The sequence below is a fragment of the Marmota monax genome, unplaced genomic scaffold (assembly GCF_021218885.2).
Source record: "Marmota monax isolate L192 unplaced genomic scaffold, Marmota_monax_Labrador192_F-V1.1 WCK01_AAM20220418_F8-fsc00004, whole genome shotgun sequence".
Taxonomy (NCBI): domain Eukaryota; kingdom Metazoa; phylum Chordata; class Mammalia; order Rodentia; family Sciuridae; genus Marmota; species Marmota monax.
Genome location: NW_026692881.1, coordinates 7,019,034 through 7,036,280, shown reverse-complemented (window position 1 = coordinate 7,036,280; position 17,247 = coordinate 7,019,034). Strand labels below are relative to the sequence as shown.

Below are 17,247 nucleotides of genomic sequence, written 5' to 3'. Positions count from 1 at the left end.
GTTATTATCACATGCTTGAGTTGTCAGTAATACTATCTGGTTTTATAACATTTTCATGCAACCCATCACTTTGTAACCTTTTTAAAAATTATAAAACAATTATTTTTATTTAATGACAAGATCGGAATTATTGTAGATTATAAAAAGAAATATTAGATGATGTATTTTCCTTTATAAAATTTATTTTGCTATAAACTGCACTTACAGATTTTATCAGTGAGCTTAATAAGAAATCATTTAAATTTCTGAAAGAGTTACAATTACTCAAGTCATCCTAAATTCAAGGGGGGCATTTTGTAGTGGTCACCTCTAATTGTACAGTTCTGAATATAAAATATTATTGGTATAGGAGCCAAATAAAGAATATCTTGTATAATAGGACTTTCATTAAAGGAACATGCAGAATAGCTGGACAGAGATTACAGATCAGTAATTCTCAAATTGGTTTCAACAGATCATCTAGGTTCTCAGGCATCTAATATTTTACATTCAAACTCTAAGTAAACTCCATTTGAAACAAAAAAACAAAAAATCATCACTTTAAAAGTACCTAAAACCATAGTAGTAGACAAACTATGACAGTCCATTCCAAGATTAGAAAGTTTATAAACTAAGACATGGGCTTACATCTCAGAATTATGCAAAATACACCAATACTTTTCACTATAAATATCTTAATATGGTAGATGTAGTATTTTTCATAATAGCATATACAATTCATTAACTCCCATGGGGAAAAAATGTTCCCTCATGTTGTTTTCTACATACAGCATGTTAAAGCTAAAAAAGAAAAACATACATAAATACTATTTAGTATATCCACTATTTAGTATGGTTTCATATGTATGCCAGTGTTCAGATACACAACTCTATTCTGGTTTAATAATTACACTTTGAAAAGATTAGTCGTAATCAAAATAATTCTGCTGATTCTTCTCCATAGCAGTATTTTCTGCGTAAGAAACTTAAGAAGTAGAAAAATAGAAACAAAAATATTAGAAATGATGACTTAAAAATTAAATGCATAAAATACAAAATTGAGGATCTAATAACTGCATTTTAATTAATGCACTTCTATCTTAAAATGTTTTCCCCCATGTTATTTTAACATGCACTGAAAATTTTATTTACACACACACACATATTAATATTTCCCCAATATTATTTCACACATATCAGGATTAATTATAAAATATAAAACACTGAATACTTCTTATTGGAAATATTAATGAAGAGACAGATAGAAATCATACCTGTAATTCATCTTGAAGATTACTGAGCTTTTTATTAAGTATATCTGGATCATTCTCAAATTCTTTATTTGACTTTTTATTACTTTTGGTTTCCAGGTCTTTGCACTTTTCCTTCCATTTTTCCAATTCTGATTTGAAGGCACAAAATTATTTTAAAAACATAAAAAAGATATACCATGTAGAGATAATATGTGGCATGGGATATAGATAAAAAACAGCAGAGTCCAAAAATATACACCAAGATGAAACTGAGACTATTTTTAATGGTTTTACTAGTACATTATATTATACATAACAGTTGGCTTCATTGTGACATTCAAACATGGACATAATATAATTTGATCAATCTCATTTGCCAGTAAAACTGAGACTATTTCTAACAGTTGAACTTGTTTTTAATATTTTTTTTAAGTATTTTTAAAATTTTCAATGGATCTTTATTTTATTTATTTATATGTGGTGTTGAGTATCAAACCGAGTGCCTCACACATGGTAGGCAAGCGCTCTACCACTGAGCCAACAACCTCACCCTCTCTAACAGTTGAACTTTTAAGAGTTCTTTCTGACTTCTTAGTGAAAAGAAACTACAGGGACTTCTCAGAAATTAAATGACTGATGTTCAATGTATACAGTATAAATTCACTTTACTATTAATTATGTTTTAAGTAGTTCTCAAAAAAAAAAAAAAAGAAAGAAAGAAAGAAAGAAAAGAAAGCCAGGACTCTGAAAGTGGCTAAGAAACTATGAAGTGGAATGTAATCATCGTAATCATCATCATCATCACTTCATCCACAAATATATTGTTTTAGGGTTTACAAAGTGCTCTTACATTGATCATCTCCTTTAATCATAATAAGTATATATATGGTATATATGATCAGCAGCAGCATTTTACAGAGGATGACAATTAAAACAGGATAAGTATCTTGCCAAGGTCATACATAAAATGGCATAGGTTATTTCCTCATTCTAAATTTCTTGAAGACTAAGTGGAAGAACATATGTTCAGCATGCCCAAAGGCCTGGATTTGATCTCTAGCACCACAAAATACATAAAAACAAAATAAATAAATTTCTTGCCTTTTCTGCAAGAATCATACACCGTTTAATTATTAATAAGTGTTATATTTTTGTACATACTTATCTTATGTTGAAAGCAATAATACTCTTGAGTATTTATGAGATGTATAAGATAATGCTAAAAGCTTGATAAATGTGAAATTCAGTTGAAAGCCTAGTCTTATTTTTAACACATAGGGACAATGCAAGTTACTTGCAACTTAAAACTCCTAAGTTATTACAGAGTGTCATTATTCCTTCTTTACTATATACAATTTTACTTAAAGTGATTTTCATCACAGTAGAAATGACAAGCAGTAGGGCATTCAAAGAACACACCATTTCCCACTATAAATTATTATAAATTCCATATTACTTTAAAATGGGAAGAAATCTAAAAAAATTAAGAAACTCAAAGACTGTTTTGATTTACCTGTGGCCAGCCATTCAACTTCCTTTAATTTAGCTTCGAGCACTTGATCTTGTTCTACTTGAGTCTGTTCTTGTTCTTCTAGTGTCATTCTCATGTCTTTAATCATTTTCTCTTTAACATTTAAATCTACATATTTAAGAAAAATATTTTACAAATTAACATTTTCTAAAATTAAAATACTTTTATCAACTATAATAAATAAAAGTTCCATATACTCAGAAGCTTTATCTTGTTCACAGCAATATCCTCTGCCTAGAATACTAGAGGTAATACAACTGATTTACAGACCAAAATGACTGCAAAATAGATGAATGGAAAAGAAATCTTTTCAGATAAAATTAGCAATTGCCAATAAAAAAAGGTTACTATTAATAAACACGAATCATAAGAATCTAGAAGAAAATTTATTTGGCAAGACACTTATTTTTAGCATTAATATTCTCAAGCCAAAACTAAAATCTTTACCTTCTAAAATTAAAAAAGACTCAATCCCAATTTGACCTTTTTTAAAAAAAAATCTTATCTCAAGTAGTTACTTTTTCTAGAAAACTATTCAAAATCAAATATTTATGTCTAGTATTTTTAAAACCAATTTCTCAGGAATGAAAGTGCTACTAGCCTTGCCAAAATTGTTTCTGGTCCTTGAAAAACTATTACAGTAATGACTTATAAAGAATTCTATTTTAAGTCACTGGCTCGAAGTGGTGCATGCCTGTAATCCCAGCATCTTGTGAGGCTGAGGCAAGAGGATTGCAAATTTAGAGCCAGTCTCAGCAACTTAGCAAGGCCCCACATGAAAATAAAAAGGGCGGGGGATATGGCTTAGTGGTTAAGTGCCCTGGGTTCAATCCCTGGTACTGGGGGGGGGGGGGGGGGGGGGAATTTCTATGTTAACACTGTCTGCAAGAAACAGAAAAAGAGGAAAGATCAGTTTGTTGCCTCTGATGATGGCACAGCACAGGACTCATTTCAAAGAACTAGTGCTGATGTCAGAGGTGATAAGCTAGAAATGTACAATTCAACTTGAGGCTGCTTTAAATTAGATAAACCCAAGGAACACCTCCCTCAAAGTGTACATAAAGCAAACTTAAAACAATATGAAGTATATGAAGTTGGAGCTGGGGCTCATTAGTAGAGTGCTCGCCTAGCACACGTTGAGAGGCACTGGGTTCGATCTTCAGCACCACATAAAAATAAATAAATAAATAAAATAAAGGTACTGTGTCTTAAAAAAAAAAAAAAAAAGGAATGTGGTTTAAAGAGGTGATAAAAAAAAAGAATAAAATAGATCTGTGTGTGATTATATGAATAAAGGTCCCCCCCCCCCCGAAAAAAAACCCTGCATTCTTGGTGTCTTTTGCTTGAGATAAAAAATTTCCAAAGGAAATATGATCTTTCATTTCCTTTCTTTCTCACAGGAATAAAGGCAAGTTGGAAAACAAAACAGGGCAAGTTGGAGAACAAAACAAATTAGTCTGGATAGAATAGAAAGATTATACAGTATTAGGCTAGAAAAAGGTATGATGGAATGTCAGGCTAGAGGGTGAAAGTTTATTGTGTGGGCAATATAAACTGAATGAAAGCATTTAATAGAAACATGACACATGAAAGAAGAATTTTAGAAAAATTTAACCTAGCTGTATGGTTATATGAGAAACTATATTTGATATAAGACCTGCAATGGGATAGGACAAAACTGAGAAGCCACTGGGAGAAAGTAACAGAATTTAGATACTGTTATCTGAGTGTAAGGGTAAACAATAAGATTATTTAAATGAGTGGGCAAAACAATTTTCTGTGAAAATTCAAAGAATAACCATTTTAAAGTCTGTCCCAACTATTTACCTCTACCATATAGCATGAATATAGTCATAGCTAATATAAAGAAAAATGTGTGTTCCTATGTTCCAATAAAACTTTATGTTCAAAATTAGGTAGAAAAGATTTGATTAGAGAACTACCATATACTAATTCCCTGGTCCAAGCAACAGAAACAGAAGAGATCAGTAGTGGCAACTGATATTCAGAAGGTTAAGATACAACAAGCAGAATTCAACTTTTGGATCCTAAAACCAGACTCAGCACAAGAAAAGAAAGCTATCAGCCAAAATCCCTTATGAATACTGATGAAAAATTTTTCAACAGAATAATAGCAAACTGAATCTAGCAAGATATAAAACCATTCTATACCATAATCTCATAGGATTTATCCCAGGATTTAAGTTTAGCTCAATATATAAAACTAATCAACAAAATGCAATGTATTGGTACAGAACAAAACTACAGCAATCATCTAAACAAACATAAAAAAATCTGACAAAATCCAACAATCTTTCATGATAAAAACATTCAACAAAGTAAGAATAGAAGGGAATTCTCTCAACCTGATAAAAGAAATCTGTAAAAACTCATACCTAACATTATAAAAATAAGAATGTAAACTCTCCCCGAATATCAGGAAGAGGACAAGCATGTCTGTTCTTACCACCTCTTGTCAACAGTGTTCTACAGAGTTTAGCCAGAGAAAGCATGCAAGAAAAAGACATAAGGCAAATAGATTAGAAATTAAGAAATAAAACTATTTCTATTTGTAGAAGACATGACCTACAGATAGAAAACCCAAAGAAACACACACATACAAATAACCCGAATATACATACATTTTGTTAGCATCCACAAACCAGGTCAGCAGTCACATAATATAAGACTGATATAATTAAATACAATTTATGCACTAGCAGTGAATAATCCAAAACTGGTATTAACAATTCCATTTTTTTTTTTTAAAAATGAGAATGTAGGTAAAGTTTTTTTAAAAACCCATTCTCAACAGACAGATGTTCAAAATTTATATACTGAAAACTAAAGACCATCATCAAAAGAAATTATAACTTAAATGAAAAGACATCCCTTATGCATGATTAATATGGTTAAATACTAATCTCACCAATTAGATCTACAGACAGCATAATCCCCTCTAAAATTCTAAATGGCTTTTTTTGGTAAATTTACAGGCAGACCTACAATTCATGTGGAAATGCAATACACCCCAAATCAACAAAGACATCTTTAAAAGGTGGGAGAATTCAGACTTCCCAATTTCAAAATTTACTACAAAACCACTGTAACGATAAGATAAAACACAAGCATAAGGACAGACATATAGATCAATGGAATAGTAATGAAAGCCTGGAAAGTGCCAGGCACAGTGGCGCACGCCTATAATCCCTGCAGCTCGGGAAGCTGAGGCAGGAGGATCGCAAGTTCAAAGCCAGCCTCAGCAAAAGCAAGGCAACAGTGAGACCCAGTCTCTAAATAAAATACAAAGTAGGGCTGGGGATGTGGCTCAGAAGGCCTGGAAATAAACATTTATAAACCACTTATTTTCCACAAAGCAGTAGAGATAATGTAACCAGGGAAATTACAGTTTTTTCAATAAATAAGGCTGGAACAACTGACTATCCATATACAAAATAATGAGGTTGGAAACCTACCTCACATAATATACAACATTATACTCAAATACATTAACTCTAAATGGGCCAAAGACTTAAATATAACAGTTAAAAGAATATTTTTCTATAAAAGTACTCTTTCTATAAAAGAGTACACAGAAGACTGGTTTCTTAGACATGACACCATTTTGACTGCACAAGTAACTAAAAGAATGTAGATAAATTGGACTTCATCAAAATTTTGGAAAATGTTTGTGCACTGAAGAACACTATCAAAAAAGGGGAGCAGGTGGAACTCAATGATAAAGCATTTGCTTAGCATTTATAAGAACCCTTTCCAACCCCAAAAGAGTCACTCCAGAACAGGAGAAACATTAGCATATCATTTATCTGATAAAGGTCTAGTATTCAAAATACACAAAGCATTCTTACAACTCCATAACAAATGCACAAATAATCAATTTTTTTGTTGTTGTTACCAGAGATAGAACTCAGGCTCTTAACCTCTGAGCCACACCCCCCACACCTATTTTGTATTTTATTTAGAGACAGGGTTTCACTGAGTTGCTTAGAGCCTTGCTTTTGTTGAGGCTGGCTTTGAACTGGCTATCCTTCTGCCTCAGCCTCCCGAGCTGATGAGATTACGGGTATGCACCACCATGCCCAGCCAAAAAACCCAATTTAAAAATGTGAATTACTCTAAAAATAAAAAAATAGTCAATATCATAGTGAAATGCAAATTAAAACCATGATATACCACTTTATACCTACTAGAACATCAGACTAAAAAGCATCCCCAAAATTCATGTCCACAATTATGAATAGATGAATATGATTTTATTTGGAAATAGGAGTTTTGCAGATACAATCAAATAAAGAATGAGCGCACAGTAGATTTGGATGGGCCCTAAATCCAACACAAATGGTGTGCTTATAAGATGAAAATTTGGTAGAACCAATGGAGAGAAGACACAGATATACACAGAGGGAAGATACCATGCGAAGACAAGAGGCAGAGATTGGAATCATGCTGCTACAAGTCAAAGAATACCCAGAATTGCCACCATCTATCAAAAGCTAGAAAGGACAAGAAAGGAGCCCTTCCTAGACTCTTCAGACAGAACATAGTCCTATTAATACATGTACTTCTGGCTGTTACTGAGAAAAAACAAATTTCTGTTTTAAGCCATCCAGTTTGTGGTACTTTGTTAGAGAAGCTTATGAAACTAATATAATTGGCAATAATATTTCTAAAATAAAAAAGTACTAGCGATAATAACTGGAACCCTCACCTTTTGCTGGTAGAAATGTAAAATGATGCAGCTTGTTGAAAAAAAGCAATTTGGTGGGCTGGGGTTGTAGCTCAGTGGTAGAGAACTTATCTAGCACATGTCAGGTACTGGGTTTGATCCTCAGCACCACAATAAAAATAAATAAAGTAAAGGTAATGTGTCTATCTACAACTAGGGGGAAAAAAAAAAGCAGTTTGGCAATTCCTCAAAGTTATCACGTGACCCAGCAGTTACCCTCAGTAGGCATACAACATCCCAAAGAGAACTGAAAACATGCACATAAACTTGCACATAGTTTTACTCTAAAACTTGTACGTAGAAACAATCTAAATGTCCATGAACTGATGCATAAATAAAATGTGGCTTATCCATAAAATGAAATATTTATTCATCCATAAAAAGGGATGACACACGACATGGATGAAAATTAAAAACATTATGCTAAATTAAAGAAGTCAAACACAAAAAGATATATATTATATGAATCCCCTTAACATACAATCTCTACAATAGGCAAATCCAAAAAAAATGAAAAGTAGATTTGTAACTGACAGGGGTTGGAGGGAAGGTATCAAGGAAGAATGATTAGTGATATAGAGTTTGTGTTTGGAATAACAAAATGTTCTGGAATTAGTGGTACTAGCTGAACAACCTTGTGAATACACTATGGTCCATTAAACTTTTTAAAGGGTATATAATTTTAAAGAGTAAATTTATGACATATGTACTATATCTTAACTTAAAAAAAATAATTTAAGAAGATAGCAAAATGAAAGGCATTCAGTATTTAAATAGAAATTTAGAAGTTAGGGAAAGCCTTATGATCTAAAGATGCCATTTTTGTTTCATTCTTTGTAGGATAATGTCTCCTATATAACCAAAGTCCTAGGAGTAAATCAAGCGAGAAAATAAAGGGAAGAAAGAAGATGATATGGGCTCGGGATGCAGCTCAGTTTTAGGGCATTAGCCTAGCATATGTGATGACCTGGCTAGATGCACAGCACCACAAAAAAAATAAATAAATAAATTTAAAAAAAGATAATGCATTTATCAGGAAAGTTGCCAGAGTAGTATGACTCATTCTGAAAGAGAGGTAGGTATCTAGCAAAGAATAGATCACAAAAGGTAAAGCTAGAGACTTCCAAAAGAGGGGGAATTACATAGTACCTTTATATTATACTCACATACCATAAATGCTTATTAAAAGTGAAAATGAGGAAATGGAAGGTGGAAAAATAACATCAAAATAACATAAGAAGCCAAGTAGGGATTGAAAAAAGCTAACAGATTTGAAAGTATGAAGGTTATAAGTGACTTGGGAGCAAGCTACAAGAACTTGGAAAAGATGAGCAGTCATATAGTAGTCACAGTGGGCTTATGAAACATTTCTCAGTATTTGGCAGAAACGAAAAATATAAATACAATAAAAATTATAGGCACCCTGGTCCAAGGAACATTTTCAGAATAGCTAAAATCTATCCACAATTGCTAACAATGACAAGGAGCTAAAATAAAGGGGAATCCTAAAATATGGAAATATATTGCATGTGGTGGCACATGCCTACAATCTGAGCAACTTGGGAGGCTAACACAGGCCAGCCTTGGCAACTTAGCATGACTCTCAGCAACTTCAGGAAACCCTGTGTTAAAATAAAAATTAAAAGGAATGGTGATGTAGTTCAGTGGTATAGTGAGTACCCCTAGATTCAATCCACAGTATTCCCTACCCCCCCCTCACCGCGAAAAAGACAATTTTACAGAAATAGGGTATATTTAGGGACAAAGATACAGGAAAGATAAAAACAGACTGTGTGCAGAGACATATTTTCACAGCCATATTTACCACATCAATGGATATCTCATCTAAATAAATAATAATCTGGTTGTACTCCTTCTATTTTGTTGACCAAGTATAAACAGCATGGATTAATGATAAGTGTCTTGAGGCGAGTGAAGCCAATCTACCTTTAAATTTCAGTTCTATCACTCATACAACTAAAAAGTTAAGGAATGAATGATGTAGCAAAGAAGAAATCTGTGTAATTTTAATATCAGAAATGTTTATAAAATTTATAAATTTTTTATTTCAAAACAAAGCAATACAATTGAAGAAAAAAAGTATAATTCAGCAACTATGATTTGAATCTAAAATGGTATCATTTTTAAAAACTCTTTAAAATTATAAATTTTAATTTTAAAGGTTATTTTATCTGATATATATTCTCACAATTTTGTGTATAGACTATTATAATCATTGTAAACTATGTAACTTTAACTGACTTTATTTTTCACAAAACACTAGTCATTACCAAGAAACTAATGTTGCATTGACTGAATATTGCTTATTGTTTTAGTCTTCAATTCTTCTGAGAATAAACTTAATTTTTTTTTTTTTTTCTGGCAATCGAAACCAGGGCCTCACATATGCTAAGCCTGGGCTCTACCCATTGAGCTACATCCTCAGTCCACTAAAAGAATAAACTTCAAAGGAAAATCTTAGTCATTGCTATTGTAACTATCTATTTTGCAGTTATTTTAGTATTGGAAATAGAAATTTATTCCTGACCTTTGCACATTCTCTCATATTGTTGTAGAGCTTCTTCCACCTTTTGATTATTTAACTGCTCCTACAAAATGAAAGAATATAAAATAAACATAACTTCAATCCTTAACAATATTTAATAGTGGATCTTAAAAACAGGGATCAAAATTAAGTCTAAAATCAGTCTCCTGTACAGTCGAATGCCAATCTCAAAAAAAAAAAAAAAAAAAAAAAAGTAGAGTGAAAAGGATAATTGGAAAACACACAAAAACACTATATACTTTTAATTTATGACCCAGTCAACTTGTTCAATATTCTAGGTAAATGTTTTCTCACATATTACAAAATGCAGAAATGAACAAATAGAAAGCCACTATGTACTTAATAAAAGAAGCAAGAAAACCATTATAAATAAAGTTCACCAGCAGTAAACTCAAAATGAAGGAAAGAGCCTAGGTGCAATATCTAGGTGCAAGATTTGGAAAAAGTAATAGGAGTCTTAGGAAGCAAGATTAAATTATAAAAACTGGAATCCTATAATTCTAATCTGTCAGGTAATCCAAACTTCATTCCAGTCTCATCTAATTTTATCATTATCTCCTAACTTTATAAAGTCTTGGGCAGAATCATAAAATCTGCACATCTTAGCCCTATTATAAAAGAATAAACAGCTATATTAAGATTATACTAAGAATTAAAAACATGTTTATACCTGACTATTCATTAGCATGCTTCATTTAAAAGCAAAAATGAAAGGAATCAGCAAATCTTTGTTTTTTTAATTATTGCCTATCGTAATTGATACCAAGCAAAATACAACCATTTACAATAAAGGAATTTTGCTTTTCAAGTGTCTTTTTGAAAAAATTTGTTATAATACTTCTGTTTTATTTTTAATTATTTTTAGATTTACAAAAAATTTTCAGGTAGCAGGGAAATGTGTTGTATGACCTTAACTCAGCTTCTCCCAATGTTACAACACCTGATACATTTATCAAAAATCAAGAAATTAACATTGGTATAATATTATTAATTATACTACAACCTTCACCACAATTCACCAATTTTTCACTGGTATCTTTTTTCTATTCTAGGATCCCCTCAAGATATAATACTGCATTCAGTCATCATATCTCCTTGATCTCCTTCAATCTATGATAGTTCCTCAGTCTTTCCTTTTTTTTTAATGACCTTGATACTTTATAATACGTAAGTATTATGTACGACATCCTTGACTTGGGTATATAAGATGTTTTCTCTTGAATAAATAGACAGAGGTTATCATTTTGGGGGAAGATTGCCACGGAAGGGATGTGCACTCTCATCACAGCGATATCAGGAAGTACATGCATCAATATGACTTAATACTAATGGTTGTTACACTTGAACACTTGGTTTAAGGTGGTATCTTGCTAGGTTTCTCCACTATAAAGTTGCTACTTTTTCTTTTCCATATCATATTTGTAAGAAGCAAGTCACTATTGACTTATTTAAGTAAAACAAAAAATTATTTTTTAATTTTAGAAAAGAACACTTGCCTAGCATGTGCAAAGAACTGAGTCTAATCATCAGAATAAAAAAAAAAAAAACTCAAGACAGAATTTATTATTAAAAATGAACTTACATAGTTAATTAGACAATAAAATATACCAACAGAAAGTATTTAATTCATCATTAAAAATAAAAATGTTACCTGAAGTTGCTGAATGGTTCGCTGTTTCAGATCTATTTGCTGAGAACACTGGTTTTTCTTTTTCTCCAGTTCATTAATTTTACTCCTCAGTAATTTTTCCTCATTACGCATTATAGACACCTACAAAGTAATGTTTATAAAACATACTTAATACTTTTTCAACTGTTGCTTTTTGTTAAATTCACAGCCACTGGTTCAAAATTCATGTCCTCTAAAAATGCATTAGAAAAGTATATAGATAATAATAAAATAATGTATACTATTATTTTTTTTTAAAGTACCAAGGATTGAACTCATGGGCACTTAACCACCAAGTCACATCCTCAGCCCTTTTAGTATTTTTTTTAAAGGCAGGGTCTCACTGAGTAAGGGCCTCACCAAGTTATTGAAGCTGGCTTAGAAATCATGATCCTCCTGCCTCAGCCTCTTGAGCCACTGGGATTACTGGCATGTACCACCACACCCAGCAAAATAATGTATACTATTATACATAGTATAATAGGTGGAAAAAGCATCAGTATGTTTCCATTTTTTAAGGAGAAGGTAAAAATGACAGAGGGAGGAAGGGAGAAGCATAGATAAAGAGGTAATTAGCAACACTTGCAGGGAAACAAGTGCTGGGAGAAGTGGGAAAGATTTTCTTCTCACTAAATATATTTTTGTACATTTTTAATTTAGAATAATAAAATTTTAATAAAAAACTTGTTATTATAAAAGCTGCACTACATACTTTGCTAAATAATATCATCTGCAAAGAAAAGCTACTTCTTAATTTTTGGAGGAATTCAATTTTAACAGTCCTTAAAAGGAAAAAAATACTCTAATCCTACATAAGGCACATAGTTTTCTTAATTTTGGCCTTTTCTAGTTTGTTTAAATTGGTTAAATTTTCTTTTGTGAAATAACTGTTATCATTTAAAGAAAAATTAAAGTTAAAAAGTGTTCTGTTAAATCCTAAAATTAGTGTCTACACTTTCTAGGTAAGGGAAATGATCTTTATCATTAGCCACACAACTTTTCAAATAACCTACCTCTTTCTGTACTTGCTCAATCTGCTTTTTGGCATCAGTAAGTTTCTCTTTCAGCTCAGCATGATCTTCTTCCTTCCTCTGAAGATCTGCTTTGAGATTCTGGGTAAGAGCAGAGCTTGCACAGAGCTCCTCTTTCAATCTAAAAAACACAATCACTTTTCTATAGTTACACACCATTAACCACCTAGGATCATCATGTGAACTGGTAATAATATTTACAAAATTACTTATCTTCACAAATTTGGAATATACAAATTATGAATCAGAGGATTTCATTAGTATTTTTTTAAGTAGGCCAATGTTTACAGATAACTTTTGCTTCTAAAGGTTTATAGGAACAGAGTTCGAGTCCTTCATTCATCATACACACCATATTTGACTAGATGAAATTATGCCCGTTTAATAGAAAAATAAATGCTTTGCAAAATTTTCAACAGTTTAAATAAGATTTACTTACTTTTCTGCTTCTTGACTGATGGTTTCTTTTTCTTCTTCCTTTAATTGAAGTGAATGCTTCATATCTTGCAAATTACTTGTTAATTGGGTAATTTCTTCTTTCAACTTGACTTCCTTTGCACTTAAATCTTGGGTGTTTTTCATAGAATCTTGAAGATTTGCTTGAAATTCCTTTAGATTTCTTTCTAGCTTTGAGATGATAGATTCTTTTTCTAAAATGTCTTGCTGTAACTTGGCTGAATGCCTACAATCATCTTTCTGAGTCTCTACAATTGTTTCAAGTTCTTTTATTTTGGCTTCATAACAAGCAACATCTTGTGTAAGTTCTGAAAGTGCTCTCTTTCCTTCAACTACAAGCTGTACCTGAACATCAAGACTAACACTTTTTTCTTGCAGTTCTTCTTCCAGCTGCTTTATAAGATTTTCTCTTTCTTTTAGTAGATCACCTTGATTCTTCTCCTTCCTCTCTTTCATTTTCAGTTCATTGTTTTCATCCTTATAGCCTTTTATTTCTGCCTGTAATTCTTTAATTTGTTGTTCCAATTCCTGAATCTGGTGGCTTTTTTTGGATGAAGCCTTCACTATCTCCTTACATTCTTCCCAAATAGCTTCAATACTGGAATGGAATGAGCTTTCCCTATTGAGTTCCTGAATAGGACATTCTTTAACCTGTTTATCTACACAAAACTCATTATCTAAAAGGTGTAACTCTGTGTTTGGTAAATTATGTTCTTGAGAACCATTTGAAAGATCCCTGAGATTGAGTAAATCTATGTTTGAGATCTGGGAAATGGAATCAAGCGAACGTAGTTTATCTATTTTTGTTTGCATTAATTTTATTTGTGAAACATTGTTTGTGATGTTCCTCGTTGCAGTTTCTATCTCCTTTGATAATTTCATGATCTTTTCCTCCAATTCTTGATTTATATCTTTCTGCATTTGTAATTCAGCAATTGCTTTTTCATAATTTGACTGAATTTGTTGAACTTCTACACTTAAAGTTAAACTCTTTTTTTCAGAAAAAGAAAGTTCTTGCTGCAAACTAACAATCTGTTTATTTAATTCTGCTTTTTCCTCCTTTTCATTTTTAAGTTCATTCTGAATAGTAAATAAAAGCGTTTTCAGCTCTTCATTATTTTCTTGTAACACTCTAATACCTTTTCCATCTTCTGAAATGGTCTGTTGCATTTTTTCACTTTTCTTTTGGTCTTCAGTGATAATTGAAGCAATAAGCATAGGTCCTTTAAAAATAAGAATATTATTATTAATCTTGAAAACTTTAATAAAACTAAAATATTACTATATAAGCCAATATTCGAATATGAAAGTTTATAAAGGAGACAGGGCTTGAAATTCTCCTTGTTAACAAACTTTTTACTTTCACTTGGTAGCTGCCCATTGAATTGAAAGAGGGTATTTTCATTATACTGAAAATATACCCATTATTCGACGCATCTCAGCTCCTTAGACTTTATTGAAACATGTTTGTCTCTCTTAGCTACTAGACTCCAAAATTCCCTGATGGCACACGATCTGTGTCTGATTTATCCTAAATAATAAATCTAAATATTTTTGAACTTTAACTACAACATGTATATTCTTTTCTATCTCTAAGACACATCATTCTGCCAAAATAATCTTTATAAATGTTTGGGTATATCCTTATAAATATGTACATATCTTTACAAACATGTTTATAAATATGTTTACAAATATATATCTTTATAATACATGTTCACAACAAGTAACCTATTCTGGTTCTAGATATACACAAAAATTCATAAATCTGACATACCCCCAGTTATATTAATTTACATTCTTGTTTTCAAATTTAGGGTCCTCAAATGCTAAATGTTTTTTCTGATATAAGGAGGCTGATTCATTGTGGGGTAGGGATGAGGAGCATAGGAGAAATAGATGAACTCTAGACAGGGCAGAGGGGTGGGAGGGGAAGTGAGAGGGCATGGGGTTAGAAATGATGGTGGAATGTGATGGGCATCATTATTTAAAGTACATGTAAGAAGACATGAATTGGTGAAAATATACTTTGTAAACAACCAGAGATAAGAAAATTGTGCTCTATATGTGTAATATGAATTGTAATGCACTCCACTGTCATATACAAATTTTAAAAATTAATAAAAAAATTAGGGTCCTCTCTTTAAACATTTATATATAATAGTGATTTTTAGTTTGAGAAGAATTACACAGGGTGCTTTATTAAATGCAGATTCCTGGGACCACATCCCAAAGATAATAATTTGATAAGTCTGGGGTATCTTTTATATGCAATACTATGAAAATCAATACTCTAGGCATTATTTCTGGAAATTTCTTGAAGCTGATAATCACCAATACATCTGAGATCTAAACATCAGTTGCTTCATTACAAAGCACCTATCTGGCAGCCCTACTACATGTCATTGTCCCTTAAGAGTCAAATACAAAATGTCAGGTAGTTATGTCTTGTGCACCCTATTTGATAGATGACATCATCCCATGGATGTAAAATCTGTTCAATAGAGGCAGCAGCACTTTTGAGATCATAAAATGCTTTGTAAATTGAAATCTGCCATCCTACCTGCAAATAAGGTTCTATATTCCTATTCACTAACCACAGTTGAAGCTGTTAGTAAAATAAAGAAAACATATAACCATTTCTGAGGACTTTCAAATAATATATATAAAGTGGAAGAAAGCATCTTATGTAATTATTCTTAAGATTTTTTTAATCCTATAACTCTTTTTGATAAATTAAAATTCCCTAACCCTCTAAATATACTGATTTGTAACTGGGCCCAGTGGCACACACTTGCAATCCCAGCAACATGGGAGGCTGAGGAAAGAGGGTGGAAAGTTGAAAGCCAGCTTCAGCAACTTAGCGTGGCCCTAAGCAACTTAGCAAGACCCAGTCTCAAAAAATAAAAAGGGCTGATGATGTGACTCACTGGTTAAGCACCTCTGGGTTCAATTCCCAGTACCAAAAAGAAAAGGATACTATTTTGGCCCCAGTGAGAATATGCCCTCAGCTAAGAATCACTGCATAATGTAGAAATTTCACCTCCCTGTCACACCCAAGAATTTACCCAGTTTCACTTTCAGCAATGTATCCACCAAAAATAACTTTAATTTTTCATTTTTCAAATATAATTCATGTTTTTTTGTTCACCCAATTGTCTAGATGTTCTTTGGCAGCTATAATCATATAATTCCATTATGGGATTCCAAAATTCCTTTTCTTTAATATAGACTAATTTTAAAAGTTCATTGGACAAAGTTTTATTATAATTTACATTGCCTCTATAGCCTCAAAGAGGAAGGGGAAAAATATTTGCATTAGCCTCAGCTGAGATAACACAGGATAATAGAAGGGGGCTCATTATAAAGAAAACAAATGAGGGGCTAGGGCTGTAGTTCCGTGGCAGAGAGGGACTGGGTTTGATCCTCAGCACCACATATAAATAAGTAAAAAAATAAAGGTCCATTGACAACTAAAAAAAAAAGAAAGAAAAGAAATGAAAAATACACTATTTAGTTTTAACTACCAACTGCAAATCAAAGCTTTCTTAAAGAGGATGATTTCAAGTCAAACCTCCCTTATACTGTCTTTTGTCCTTATGAATAAGCACTTCATACTTACCCATAAAACAACTGAGAATTATCTTCCAAAACTCAATAACAATTATGCAGTATAGCCTCACTTTGTTAAAAACAACTGTTCACTATTTTTCATCAAACTGTCTCCTAGCACATTAGTAAAGTACATTTGTTTGGCAATGTTTAGCTCAAAGTTTTACTGTCAAGTATCATTTTCTCCAAATGAATAAAGAATGCAAAGGAAAAAAAAAACAACATGAAGAGATTTGTGGAGAAATAGGTACTATCCTTATGAAAGTAATTTTTAATATTATAAAAAGAGTAGAAAAAGCAATTACAGGTATGCAAAACACAGTGATAAAAGCACAGTATCAAAAAACATTTACTTAGCTTTACATATACACCTATCCTCCAGACAGTTTAGAACATGTTAATG

At 31.9% G+C, this 17,247-nt stretch overlaps 1 protein-coding gene across 2 annotated transcripts in view; it reads right to left on the bottom strand.

Annotated features, from left to right (window-relative positions):
- The window catches only part of Kif20b (kinesin family member 20B), a 60,989-nt gene that overhangs the window by 18,473 nt on the left and 25,269 nt on the right, over positions 1–17,247 (bottom strand). For both annotated transcript variants that reach the window (XM_046450473.2, XM_046450474.2), the window contains exons 19-24: positions 13,216–14,455; positions 12,759–12,897; positions 11,728–11,847; positions 10,059–10,119; positions 2,746–2,871; positions 1,254–1,381 (exon numbers count right to left, since the gene is read on the bottom strand). In XM_046450473.2, coding sequence (XP_046306429.1) covers positions 1,254–1,381; positions 2,746–2,871; positions 10,059–10,119; positions 11,728–11,847; positions 12,759–12,897; positions 13,216–14,455 — 1,814 coding nt within the window. The remainder of the gene's footprint in view (positions 1–1,253; positions 1,382–2,745; positions 2,872–10,058; positions 10,120–11,727; positions 11,848–12,758; positions 12,898–13,215; positions 14,456–17,247) is intronic.